Source organism: Hypanus sabinus, chromosome 10 (genome assembly GCF_030144855.1).
Source record: "Hypanus sabinus isolate sHypSab1 chromosome 10, sHypSab1.hap1, whole genome shotgun sequence".
Taxonomy (NCBI): domain Eukaryota; kingdom Metazoa; phylum Chordata; class Chondrichthyes; order Myliobatiformes; family Dasyatidae; genus Hypanus; species Hypanus sabinus.
In genome coordinates, this window is record NC_082715.1 from 89,850,075 (window position 1) to 89,864,763 (window position 14,689).

The 14,689-nt window shown below is 41.8% G+C and overlaps 1 protein-coding gene across 1 annotated transcript in view; it reads right to left on the bottom strand.

Annotated features, from left to right (window-relative positions):
- Nucleotides 1-13,305, bottom strand: part of LOC132401340 (collagen alpha-1(IX) chain-like) — a 110,666-nt gene extending 97,361 nt beyond the window's left edge. Inside the window, exons 1-6 of the mRNA XM_059983469.1 lie at nucleotides 13,177-13,305; nucleotides 12,139-12,201; nucleotides 11,743-11,778; nucleotides 11,592-11,654; nucleotides 6,292-6,345; nucleotides 700-735 (exon numbers count right to left, since the gene is read on the bottom strand). Coding sequence (XP_059839452.1) covers nucleotides 700-735; nucleotides 6,292-6,345; nucleotides 11,592-11,654; nucleotides 11,743-11,778; nucleotides 12,139-12,201; nucleotides 13,177-13,254 — 330 coding nt within the window. The 5' untranslated portion in view covers nucleotides 13,255-13,305. The remainder of the gene's footprint in view (nucleotides 1-699; nucleotides 736-6,291; nucleotides 6,346-11,591; nucleotides 11,655-11,742; nucleotides 11,779-12,138; nucleotides 12,202-13,176) is intronic.
- Between the last annotated feature and the right edge of the window lie 1,384 nt (nucleotides 13,306-14,689).

The window sequence follows — 14,689 nt, forward strand, 5'->3', positions numbered from 1 at the left end:
GTATTCATGATTTTACAACTGAACATTTCCAAATCTCTCTATATCAGCCTTCCAAGATCCTTGCTGCAACATTTCCAAAATATTTATCATATCCCTAAGTGTTCCAGTCACTCCAACTTCACTCATAATCTACTCAATAACAATTTTCAGTATTCTTAGTTCAAGTTTCTTTACATTTACCAGTCCTTCCTTCAAACCACAACATCCTTACTCTAGAACAATCTTTGTGTGTCTTCACTTGGACTCCATGCTTTCAGCCCTGTTATCAAGGACAGTTATTAGATAAATCTTTAGTCTGTTATTTTAGTCTTAATCCCTATGTATAACTACATTTCTCTCGTACTTCACAATTAGTTAAAAGACAACATCATCTTTTTATCAGCTATAACCTCTTGTTTATGTTCAGTGCCATTTAGCCTCCCTGCAGCCATCCAGCTGCCACATTCCCCTACCAATGTCCCAATGCTCAGGCTTACTTCCATAACTTTGCAAGAATAACTTTGCTATCAAAATTTAAATTGTTGCTATATTTCATTATATTAAGTAAACTGCTACAGGCATAAAACTCATAACTTATCAAATATGATTATTCTCTCAAGCTACACTTTACAGAAACATAGAATGCAGTTTTCTATTCAACATTTTTTTCAGAACAAATTAAATCCAATCCATTTAATGATTGTAAATATAATGACTTACGGGAGCTCCAGGAGGTCCAACTGATCCAGGTTCACCCTATGAAACAAAATCTACATTAGCTTATTTTTCAAGAACACAAAGATTTAATGCTGTAAATTTAATTGTGACCAGATCAAGATTACATCTAGACTGACAGTACTAAAAAAAAGCACTAATATTTCTCCTGCAGATATTGAAATTGGCTTTTAATTCCATTATAAACCTAGGGAACAAATAAATCATGACTCAAAGTAAATGGAAAAGAGAATAGAATCCACACATTATCCTAGTGCGCATGCGCCGGCTGTGCATGCAGACTGTTACAGCCGCTCCGACTAGTTTTCTTACTTTTCTAACTTACGTTATTTGTTTTTTTTTCTTTCATGGTAACACGTCGAAGCTGCACCCTCTCTTACATGCTGGTGGAGAGAGTTTTATTCTGGTTTTTAGCACTGGAAGTATTTACATTCGGACACGGCTCATTAGCAGAGCAGCAGTATGGTCGCATTGTTTATTCCAGGGACCAGCTGATCGCGCTTAAGCCGGCCGGTTTAGCGAACAGAGCAGCGGATACCCCTGCTGAAATCTGGAGGAAAACACACAGAGGATGCAGAGGGGGGATCAAAAAGGCGAGGGAAGAGGACCGGGTCAAGACAACAGAGACTTATGGAGGAGAAGAGTTATAAGCCGTGTCTCCCCTCTCTCATTATGGGCAATGTGAGATCGCTGGGTAATAAAATGGATGAGTTGACAGCGTTAGCCAGGAGTCAGAGGACTTTTCGGGACAGCAGTGTTACGTGTTTTACTGAAACGTGGCTGCACGAGGACATACCTGACCAAAACGTTTCCATAAAGGGCTTCCAGACCGTTCGGGCCAATCAGAATTGCACTGAGAGTGGTAAGAGTAAAGGAGGGGGGGCTTGCTGTTCTGGTTAACAACAGATGATGCAATCCTGGTCATATTATGATCAAGAAACGTGTTTGTAGCCCGGATATTGAACTTTTTGCTGTTGGACTCCGGCCATATTATTTGCCAAGGGAAATCTCACATGTAATTGTGGTTGTTGTGTGCATCCCTCCCTCTGCCAACCCGACATCGGCGTGTAACATCATTCACACTGTCATAGCCAGACTACAAACACAGCACCCGAGTTCCCTCATTACCAACTCAGGTGACTTCAACCATGTTACCATGGCTAGTACACTGCGCAATTTCACGCAGTATGTGAGCTGTACAACCAGAGGGGAGAGGACCCTGGACTTGATGTATGCTAATGTTAAGGATGCATACAGCTCCTCTCCCTTCCCCCCACTGGGAAGGTCAGATCACAACCTGGTGCATCTCAAACCCTGCTACGTGCCTCTGGTGAAGAGTTAACCTGCAACCTTGAGGACAGTGAGGAAATGGTCGGAGGAGGCTTATGAGGCACTTCAGGGTTGTTTTGATGTGACAGATTGGCAGGCACTCTGTGAGCCACATGGAGAGGACATTGATGGGCTCACTGAGTGCATCACTGGTTGCATCAACTTCTGTGTGGACTGCAATGTTCCGGCAAGAACTGTCCTTTGTTATTCAAATAACAAGCCATGGGTAACAAAGGACATCAAGGACATCCTGAACACTAAAAAGAGGGCATTTAGAGATGGAAATAGGGAGGAGCTGAGAACAATACAGAGGGACCTGAAAACCAAGATCAGGGAGGCTAAAGACAGGTATAGGAGGAAGCTTGAGTGGAAACTCCAGCAGAACAACATGAGAGAGGTCTGGGGTGGGATGAGGACCATCACTGGGTTCCAGCAAACTAGCAACAGAGGAGCTGAAGGCAGTGTGGACAGGGCCAACGAACTTAACCTGTCCTTCAACAGATTTGACACTGTGGCCCCTGCCCATACCCCACGATTCATCTGTTGTTGGCCCCCAACCAACACATACTCCACTCTCCCCTCCTACCCCTCCTCACTGCCCCCCACCCTGCTCTCATGACTACACCCCTCCCCCACCTGAAACCACTACAGTGGGCTTCACAGCTGAACAGGTGAGAAGACAGCTGAAATGTCTCCACCCAAGCAAGACTGCAGGCCCAGATGGTGTCAGCCCAGGGTGCTCAAAGCCTGTGTCCCCCAGTTATGTGGAGTACTTCACCATGTCTTCAACCTGAGCCTGAGTCTCCAGAGGGTTCCTGTGCTGTAGAAGATGTCCTGCCTCATCCCTGGACCAAAGATGCCGCACCCCAGTGGCTCCAATGACTACAGACTGGTGGCATTGACCTCCCAACCATGAAGACCCTGGAGAGACTTGTTCTAGAGCAGCTCCGGCCTATGGTTAGGCCACACTTAGACCCCCTCCAGTTCGCCTACCAGTGCCGACTAGGAGTTGAGGATGCCATCAACTGCCATCTACCTACTGAACCGTGTCTAGGCCCACCTGGACAAATCATGTTTTTTGACTTCTCCAGTGCGTTCAACGCCATCCACCCTGCTCTGCTGGGTGAAAAGCTGAGAGTGATGCAGGTGGATGCTTCCCTGGTGACATGGATTATTGATTACCTGACTGGCAGACCACAGTACGTGCGCTTGCAACACTGTGTGTCAGACAGAGTGGTAAGCAGCACTGTGGCTCCACAGGGGACTGTCCTGTCTCCCTTTCTCTTCACCATCTACACCCTGGACTTCAACTACTGCACAGCCTTGCCATCTTCAGAAGTTTTCTGATGACTCTGCCATAGTTGGATGCGTCAGCAAGGGAGATGAGGCTGAGTACAGGGCTACGGTGGGAAACTTCGTCACATGGTGTGAGCAGAATCATCTGCAGCTTAATATGAAAAAGACTAAGGAGCTGGTGGTGGACCTGAGGAGGGCTAAGGCACCGGTGACCCCTGTTTCCATCCAAGGGGTCAGTGTGGACATGGTAGAGGATTATAAATACCTGGGGATACGAATTGACAATAAACTGGACTGGTCAAAGAACACTGAGGCTGTCTACAAGAAGGGTCAGAGCCATCTCTATTTCCTGAGGAGACTGAGGTCCTTTAACATCTGCCGGACGATGCTGAGGATGTTCTACGAGTCTGTGGTGGCCAGTGCTATCATGCTTGCTGTTGTGTGCTGGGGCAGCAGGCTGAGGGTAGCAGACACCAAAAGAATCAACAAACCCATTCATAAGGCCAGTGTTGTTGTGGGGGTGGAACTGGACTCTCTGACAGTGGTGTCTGAAAAGAGGATGCTGTCCATGTTGCATGCCATCTTGGACAGTGTCTCCCATCCACTCCATAATGAACTGGTTAGGCACAGGAGTACATTCAGCCAGAGACTCATTCCACCGAGATGTAACACTGAGCATCATAGGAAGTCATTCCTGCCTGTGGCCATCAAACTACAATTCTTCCCTCGGAGGAACTGGACTAATTTCCACTTGGCATTATTTACTTATCATTATTTAATTATTTATGGTTTTATATTGCTATATTTCTACACTATTCTTGGTTGGTGCGACTGTAACGAAACCCAATTTCCCTCAGGATCAATAAGGTATGTCTGTCTGTCTTATTTCTTTGCATATTTTTTATTACCTGGAGCTATTTAGAGACTGTCCATTGAAGAAGAGATTTACTAATCCTAATGAGTAATTGGCTCTCCTGGATAGGAAGTCATTTTAAGTAGAGACTAGAAAACATGTTTTATGTCCTAAACCATAAAACTCTAAACTCAAAGGATGAGAGAGGCAGACAGAACAAGTGCTGTGCATATGTATCTAAAGAACCCCATAACTTGCTGACAGCAAAAATGCCAGTATGCATTGCCACTCAACACAACATGGAATCCTATGGCTAGAGCACAAACTTGCTAAGATCATATCAAAGCAAGGCAATTCCTGGTGTAAGATCAATGAGCCAATTCACTCCAATGGAGGTTTTGTGGTTGAGGATGACAGGTAATCATTAGCTAATTATTTATTTTTAATTTAATTTTATCTGTTTAAACTGATAAGGTGATTTTTTTAAACAAATATCTTAATAGACGTTTATCAGCTACTACAGTTTTTAAGAGAATTTGTAAGTCTTTATAGGCAATCAGAGATACTATAAAAGCCCTAACAGATGGCAAAAATGTGGTCATTGCATTGCTATCTGGATAGTGTTTGTCATAGTTCACCACATGAAACAATTAATTGTTTATCTAGCTCTGCTGACACACTGACCTTGCCAGACTGGTCCAGAACAGAACGGTTTTACTGATCCAAATATGAGTACCTGATTCTCTACCAAGTACTCCAAACAGCAATGAACAATACAAGTGACCTCATCACTACATGCATCAATATAAAGTGAGCCACAGGAGATGCAAGGGAGGAATGGTGTTGAGCAGGCTGAGACAGGCAGTGCAGCTGTCAACACCACTTGAGCCAGTAAGGAAAGAAGTAAGAAGTAAGATTAAAGAGAATCCCAAGGCATTTTATACCTACATTAAAAAAAACAAGAGGATAAGAGGATGGTAAGACTGCTCAAGAATGTGTGCAAGTTATTAAGTGTGTGCTTTATATGGAGAAGGACACTGAGGATAGTGACAGCAAAGTGCTAGGACATTCTGAGATTAAGGAGGTGGTGCTGGGTCTTTTAAAGGGCATTGGTGGATAAGTCTCCAGGGCCTGACTGGACACATCCAAGATTATTGAAAGGTCAATTATCCAAGGAAATTACAATGGCTTGAGAGGGGAACTGGCCGAAGTTGACTGGAAAGGGATATTTGCAGGAAGGACAGCAGAGCAGCAATGGCTGGAGTTTCTGCGAGAAATGAGGGAAGTGCAAGACAAGGTCAGCTGATCTAGAAGATTAAGATTTATGGGATCTATGACAGCTTGGTAGCTTAGTTATTCAAATTAGCTTACCCATAAAAGATAGAGAGTAGTGGTGGAAGTGTTTTATTCTAGCTGGAGGTCTGTGCCCAGTGGTGTTCTGCAGGGATTAGTGCTGGGGCTTTATTATTTATGATGTAAACATGAATGACTTGGATGAAAATATCAATGGGTGAGTTGGTAAATTTGCAGTTGACATAAAAATAGGTGGAACTGTGAACAGTGCAGAGGGCTATCCAAGGATACAGCAGGATAGAGATCAGTTACAGTTATTGTTGGAGAAATAATAGATGTAGTTTAATCCAAGCAAATGCATCTCCTGTTATGAGATTATCTTTCTGAACCAACAGACAGTACATTCCAGATTCTATCCACTCTTTCTCTGGGAAAAAAAAATCCACTCAAATCCCACTAAACCTCCAACATTTCTCCTTAAACCTAGGTTCTTATCTCTTATATTTGGGAAGAAGATTCTTCCCATCTGCCCCATCTATGTTTTAATTTACCCCACCAGTGTCACTTATTTGCTACCTGGGGCATTTTCCACTACATATTTCTCATTGGGAGCACAGGAATGTGAATTTATACGTGACTTATTTTGGCCTTAGAAAGGTTCATATATTTGGTCCTACATTTGTATTATAGTACTGAATATGTACTAGCTCATTTAATGTCAGCTCTTCACATCTCTGTCTTTTACTCTGTAAATATCTAATGCACAGTAATGATGATTTGCTAATATATAAGGTTGCAGACCTTACCTTTGTTCCAGGTTGCCCAGGTGGCCCTGGAGATCCCTGTTGTCCTGTTGCTCCCTGTATAAGTGCAAAAACATCAAAGCAGTGTTAGCACATTCCTGTGAAACTTACTCAAGTAAAAGTTTAGATGTTATTTAACCACAGCAGGCAATTTTACTACACATAGAAGAAACTTATGAATATAGTATCTCAAGACTGAGCAAGCTATTTGTTTTTATCCCTGTGGGGTTACCATATTGTTTTAAAACCGTGGTCTGAATTTTCACCCCAAATATAATGTTAAAATTCTTATCTGTGAATTTAAATCCCTCCATGCTCTTGTTCCTTCCTACCTCTGTAACTACTTCCAGGCCTTCAAGAATCCTACATTTCTGTGGTCCTCCAGTTTTTAATTGCCCCATCATATTTTTTTATATCATTGGCCCCTCTATTCATCTGCAATGATACCTTTAAAGTTCTGAGTATACATTTTTTATGAAACACATTTCAGCAGTAACAGATAGTCACAAGAAAGAGAAGGAAGATGGGTCAGAGTTATGGGGTAAATACAGTTTCAATACAGAGTGGGACGGGGGAAGCTGAGTGGCCCATGGGTAACTGATCTTCCTGACAGGAGGCCCAGTCTTGTACCATTCTGAGATGCAGCTCAGGGGAACTTTCTGGAGAAAGCAAATAACATCATAAATCTTGTAACAAGGTAGTGTTATATCAGGTAAGGTCTATTTCCTCTAAACCTTCCCCAGAGTTGAATTAAGTCACATATCATTTTCCCATTTCCTAAGTCCTGTTGATCAATTTAGTTAGGTGTGTACTACAGGATGGAGTTAACAGGTCAAGCACAGGGTTCCAGACATGCACCTACCAGTTATCCATAATGTTTAGAGCAACAGCTTTTCATAACATTAGAAGATGCTACATAAATTCCCAGGGGGTGCCACAGAGCCCTGAACATAATGAAATGTGATTTTTGTATCTTCCCAGTGTCACAATGTAAACAGTACAATTATCCATCAGAAGTAGACTCTGCATTCCTATACCACAATCTGCCTTCGTTCTTATTTCTGCCACAAATAATATCCCCTTCCAATCATCCTCTCCTTCTGTCATTTAACCTGTTCATTCCCTTCCCCTTCCTGACCATAAGGCTATCCACTTTCCCCAATGGCTACAAATACCATAATTATAAATAAGGCTACTCTACTCTTATACCCAAATCCTATTGCAATAAGTAAAGGCTGACATATCACTTGTGCTCAAATTGCCTGCTGCACTTACATGTTAGTTTTCAGTGACATATATACAAGGGCATCCATGTCCTTTTAAGCATCAGCATTTTCCACCTCAGTACTTTGAAAATATGCTGATTTCTGTCTTTCTAACACCCTGTCATAGATACAACAATAGTGCAGCAACTGATGGCAAGATCTTGGTTTTCCCTACAAAGCTGATATGTAAGTTCTATCCTGGACATTTAGACTGCTGCCATCAGGGCTTTGGATCCTAATCAGTCATGTCAGTCCAGCAATGTGTCTTTCAGCATCTTACTCAGAATGCTGGTATGCATGCACTTGAGAAGAGGGAGCAGCTCTGTAGAGTATGATTCTCTCCTAGGGTGACAAGAGCATTTCTAATCCTAATAATACCCATGCTGATACCTGTTATCACAGGTAGCCTAGATTGCTGGCAAGATGGCAAGGTCTGAAAACAGGGGATAAAGGCCTGGGAAGTTCCTGCACTCCAATCATCCAAAGCTTGGCTGCATTCACCAAATGTGTTTTTGTCAATGTAGTAAGACAGATAACACACCCTGAAAATATAAACTGATAAATCTAGCAGGATGAATAGTCAATGATTTAAAGATTTTTCCCACTGTTAAATATAATCATTAGGTTTCTTCTTGTTTTTCTCATTTGTAATGCAATGGTTAGCAACAAAGGGTTAGTGACATGGGAACTTAATCACTATATGAGGATCTGACTTCCTTTGCTCTTCATCACTCTAGGGCTGTGTCAACAGGGTGGGGTATGTCAGCACTAATTGATAACCCCTTCCAGGCACTAAAGTTGTCAAGAAGGCATCCTCTTGATTCAATGCAGTGCTATGGCCAAGGAATTCCCCGATGTTGGTAAGTAAAGCAAAAGAGTTGATCATTAATTTCAGGAAAGGGGACAGCAAATGTGCTACTGTTTACATCAATGGTGCTGAGAGTGAGAGGGTTAAGAGCTTTAAGTTCCAAGAAGTAAGCATCACCAATAGCCTATTCTGGTCCAGCCAAGTAGCAGCATGACCAAGAAAGCTTACCAGTGCCTCTACTTCCTCAGGAAGTTACAAAAAAATGATATTTCCTTATTGATCCTCATCAATGTTTATAGATGCACCATGGAAAGCTTCCTATCCAGGTACATCAGGGCTTGTATGCCTTAGTTAAGCAGCCAAGATAATCAAAGGCCCCTCCCACCTCTGACATTCTCTCTCTTCCCACCTCCCATTGAGCAGAAGATACAAAAACCTGAATACAGGTACCACCAGACTTCAGGAGAGATTTTACCCTAGACTACAGAATGGACTTGTGCAATAAAAGGGACTCTTGATTTCACAACCTACTTCATTATGGTCTTGCATCTTATTGTCTGCCTGTGTTTTCTCTATAACATTTTATACTGCATTCTTTCAATGCTTTTCCTTCGTACTACTTTGATGTACTATTGATGTGATGAAATGATCTATATGGATGGCATGCAAATGAAACCTTTTCACTGTACCTCTGTACGTGTGACAATAATAAATCGTTACCAATTAGGAGGGTAGCTCCACCAAGTGTTAGATCAATTGCATGAGCACTGGGATAAATGTTTTCTAATTAGGATTATGCTTGACTTGGAGTCCATATTGCAGATATTAGAGACCAAACAATTGCTGCCTTTGACCTTCTATCTAACAGAGTTTAAATTTTTAAGATCAGAACATAGAACTCTGGATCTCCCAGAACACCTCAGTATGGGCATTGCACTTTATTGATCTGGCTGTACTGCACTTTCTTTGTAACTGCAACACTGCTGTATGCTGCTTTCTGTTATTTTTCTCTTTGTGCTACCTCAAAGTACTTAAGTATGGAATCTTAATCTGGTTGACATGCAAACAAAAGCTTTGTATTATACATGTGGATAATCTGGTCAGCATGGACTGGTTGGGCTGAAGAACCTGTATCCATGCTGTATTGCTAAATGATTATGTAACAATAATAAACCAATGATCATTTTACTGGCAGTTACATGATATTTCCAAAAGCTTAATTTTTGAGGCCATTGTATGTATGTGGATGTAGGCCATTGTATGTATGTGGATGTAGGGCATTCAAGTTGGAATGAATAAGAAGCACATAAGTGCATCATCAACTTTTCAAGTGTCATTTGAGGCTGAAAAATTTATTGTAACATCAAATATTGTTCTCTACGTTTCTCTTAAGGAAGGCAACAACCTTTAATGTATTATTAGGCTCAATATCAGCTCTTAATAGGGAAAGGGATATCATGGAATCACCAGGAATTAATGAATAATATTCGGAATGGTGACTAAATAATCCAGGAGCAATTAAGTTTTTGAAATAAAGTTATGTTCTTCTCATTCTTTGATTACTTATTTATTTTATCTGAAAACATAAGGGGGAAAGGATTGGATTAAAGGAGGGAGACTGGAGGTCATATTATAAGTAAAACATCCAATCAAGGTTGCCAGAGGATCCAATGATTAGAGTTCTCACCCCTAGGTCTCTTCATTTACAACTTCATGTAAGGAGCCTGGGCAGCTCTATTACTTTTTTTTTAATTGGGTCTCTTTCTTAATGCTAAAATACAGAAACTAATAACAAAAACATTAACCTCCAGGTGGAAAATGTTATTGGTCTTTGGGACAAACCAGGCAGTTTTAGAACAGCTGGTCAACACAAGCAGCACCTATTATTTGCAATGAAATGTAAGTGCTACAGAGACAACAATCAAAGACTACCTTTGACCTTTTTATGATGTAGATCTCAACTAGGTGCTTTCCTGAAATTCATCACATGACCTCCCTCTTACAACCAGCCTCTTTACACTGTCCCCTTTGACAGCTCAATCTACACCTTCTTGGAGTTCCACCTTGCCTCCAGTATCTGGGAACCCCATAAGTATGCATGTACTCATGGATCCCTTACACACTCATATCCAAATATTATAACAAGCAGATAAAGGTGGTTAATATGGACTAAACCTATGATTTTAAAATGGACTAAACCTATGCTTTTTCTTCAGGATTTTGATTGGGATCATCTACTGTATCCAGTTCTCAGGGGGTGACCTTCTCTACATCAGAGATTCCCAACATAGATTGGGGAATCGCTTTGACAAGCCCTTTCGCTCCATCCACCACCCACCACAAAAGGCAGGATTTCCCAGTGCCACACATTTTAATTCTGCACCTCATTCCCATTCTGATATGTCAGTCTGTGGTCACCTCTACTGCCATGATGAGGCCCCTCTCACCCCTTCTCTTCTCCTCATCTGCCCACGACCTCCCTTTGATTCCCCTCCTCTCCTTTCTCTGATGGTCTACTGAACTCTCCTATTGGATTCCTTCTTCTTCAACCCTTTACCCCTCCCCCTTCCAGTTTCTCACTTAATTCCCCTCCCCCACCCACCTCACCCGGTCTCACCTATCACCTTCCTGCTTGTACTCCTTCCCCTCCCCCACTTTCTTATCCTGGCTTCTTCCCCCTTCCTCTCCTGAACCTTTGAAGGGTGTGGAGCGAACCTCCACCTTTTATTCTTCTCCATAGATGCCGCTTGATCTGCTGAGTTCCTTCAGTATTTTATGTCTGTTCCACTGCATTTCGATAAACTCAAGAATTTTCCCCCTATCCCACTGCCAGACGCCTGATCGGAAGAACTAACTGACCCTGACAGTTGGACCCATACCGGCTGATTTACGATTAAAACTACAAATTTTAAGACAAAACGGCAGCTGTTGATATTAATACAGCAAGGGCATTGCATTCTTTCCGTCCGTTCAGCTCAAACTTCTTTCATACCTGTGCACAATAACGGTCTTGTTTAAAGCGGAAAACCTGGAATTCGCCGCTCTAACCCCGCCGCTGGGTTTTTGCAGCAAGGTCATCTAAGTAATTTCACTGACTGAACGCTGCATTAGACAAGGTGAGGGGACAGAGTGATGGTGAGCTCATATTCTACCAGCCCCGCTTCTTAATTCGGAAGATTTTTTGTTTAGTTGCGCGGACAGGATTTACTCCAAGTTAGCTTCCTACTTACATCTTTCCCTGGCTTCCCCATCGATCCAGTAGCGCCACTCGGACCTGCGTCACCTTTTGGACCCTGGACGGAATTCAAATCGATAAAGATATGTTTAATCGATAATAATGTTTTTATATGAATGATTCTATCAGAGGAAAGAATCACTCACCGGTGGACCCGGGGGACCATCTGGACCTCGAGGGCCCTGTAGGTAAATCACAAAAGTTAAAAAAAAAAGTCATTAAAACAGATTAAGTTGTTCCAATGACATGGCTAAAAGAAAGCAGGACATGTGGACCGAGGGGATGCGGGAGTGTGCAGGGTGTAGAGTTGACACAATGTGAATGCATGATTTTCATGTTGGAGTTAGAGAGCTCTTAGCCGCTTTGGATCTACAGTTCTACTAAGGCTGGCATGGAAAGGATAGTGCGGATTGTAGGCTTCCTTCAACAAAGCTGCGGTCTTTCGTTTGCATTTTGTCACGTTGATGTGGAAAAGCGGGAGAGGACGGAAGGGGAAAGCGGGAGTAAAGATCACCGGTGTTGGTGTTGATCCAATGACTTACATCGATTCCATCCACTCCCGGGACTCCAGGTGGACCTGAGCGACCTGTATCATCTGGTAAACTCTGTTGTTCAAAGTCATTAAAATAAAATGTATTAACTTTAAAAGGTGTTCACATCGGTGTTTTGGAAGTTTATAGTCGTTTAAAAAATGTATCTACGAATTATAAGTGCTTCAATTAGAAGTATTTATTATTGTTCATTGTGAAGGACAATATTATAGCGGAACCTCCGCCAGACAACAAAACACTGGACCTAATTACCCCAAGATTTCATTTATTGCCTCCAAACGAAATTCTCAAGCACTTTATTTACTGTGGTTTCGACTCTTAATGCAGCTCCAAAAACTGTAAACATGTAAATTAAACGCCAATTTAAGTATTTCCCCTTTACTATAGAAAATATCTATCTTGAGCCACAAACTAAATGAAAGATAGGTATCCCCAGTAACAGAAACAGGTTTTAACACGACAGATCCAAAACAAAATCTTTATCGTTCATCCTTTCTTCTCCTGTCCAGACAACGTTTCTGGACATCCGTATAGTCAGCACAGTGGACCATAGTTCAGTCACGGGACAGAAACTGCCAATATACTCTGTCCGTTCTATTTATCCAGGTTCCTGTATCTCAATCAGCACATCAGAAAACTCCCTTTGTTCGAAGTTTCACTCTTCGTTTTCAGTAAAACGTATATGAATGTTAGATTGATGGTTGAGTTAGATAACGATCTGTGAAGTTCGCAGATTTTTTTGCAGTAGTTTCCGAGGCGACGATAGTGATTCATTGGCCCATTAATGAATCGAACACAGAGCGATACAGCGATTCTTGTAAATTCAAACATCAGCCGATCTGACAAAAACTATGTGAAACCAAGCATATTTAAAACTTTTCCACAGTGTTAATGTTTTCGTAAATAATTTTAGCTTTCAATTTGTGGTTCAAAGTAATGAGTGTGCAAATAGCAACGCGGTTAGCTGAGATAAAGATCAGCTAGTTTCAAAAGAAATAAACGGCAAAGTTCAAATGAATATCTACTTACTTGAGTTAAACCGAGGCGCACTATTTGTAGAAAAATTACTAGAAATAAGAATCCGGATTGCCTGCAAGTGCTTGCCATGGTAACTCAATAACCAGGCGGATTGCCTCTATCCTCTCCCTCCTCTTATTTGAATATTAGGCCTCCAGGAAAATGTCCGCTCCCGATCCCCTACTAAAATATGTGCATAGCAATGATTTCATGTTTATTTAAATCTTGCTGTCAGACGACGTGATTGGAGGACCTGGCAGTCTTTGGGCGGAGTCCTCATGCTATATATACATGTTACCATTCTATATTTTAAGTAAACCTTATAGATTTCTAACCTTGCTGTTTATTGATTTCTAAAATACATATTCTTTAACAAATAAGATGATGTGATTAAGGAATATGTCACCAAAATAACTTACATTTTTAAAGCTTGAGAATATATGTTCATACAAAAGTTGGAAATTCGGAACAAGATTCGTGTTACAGTGTCTGAGGTTGAGAAATCCTCAAATGAAGCTTGAACAATGGGTGATAAAAGGAAACCACACTTTTATCAGAACCTAATATACAGTATAACAATAAAAACCAAACAAACATAGGTCAAGATCCTTCCAGGTGAGGCGACACTTCACCTGTAAGTCAGCTGGTGTGGTATACTGCATCCGGTGCTCCCGGTGTGGCCTTTTATATATTGGTGAGACCCGACGTAGACTGGGAGACCATTTCGCTGAACACCTACACTCAGTCCGCCAGAAAAAGCAGGATCTCCCAGTGGCCACACATTTTAATTCCACATCCCATTCCCATTCTGATATGTCTATCCATGGCATCCTCTATTGTCAAAATGAATCCAAACTCAGGTTGGAGGAACAACACCTTATATATCGGCTGGGTAGCCTCCAACCTGATGGCATGAACACTGACTTCTCTAACTTCCGTTAATGCCCCTCCTCCACTTCTTAACCCATCCCTGACATACTTAGTTGTTTGCCTGTTCTCTATCTCCCTCTGGTGCTCCCCCCCCCCAGCTTTATTTCTCCTGAGGCCTCCCGTCCCATGATCCTTTCCCTTCTCCAGCTCTGTATCACTTTCGCCAATCACTTTTCCAGCTCTTAGCTTCATCCCACCCCCTCCAGTCTTCTCCTATCATTTCGCATTCCCCCCCCCCCCCACTACTTTCAAATCTCTTACTATCTTTCCTTTCGGTTAGTCCTGACGAAGGGTCTCGGCCCAAAACGTCGACAGCACTTCTCCCTATCGATGCTGCCTGGCCTGCTGTGTTCTACCAGCATTTTGTGTGTGTTGTTACAGGTCAAGATTTCTCATTACCTTGAATATTTTTCAAATCAATTGCTGCATGCGTATGTTACAATCTCTCATTCAAAAGTTTTTTACCTTTAAATTATAAAACCGGAATAATGTCACAGCAGGAAACAGACCTACATTGTGCTTTGTGATGGATGGTATAGGTCAAGGTATATTTCAATAAGCAAATACAGTCTTCAATTTTAGCAAATAATAATTG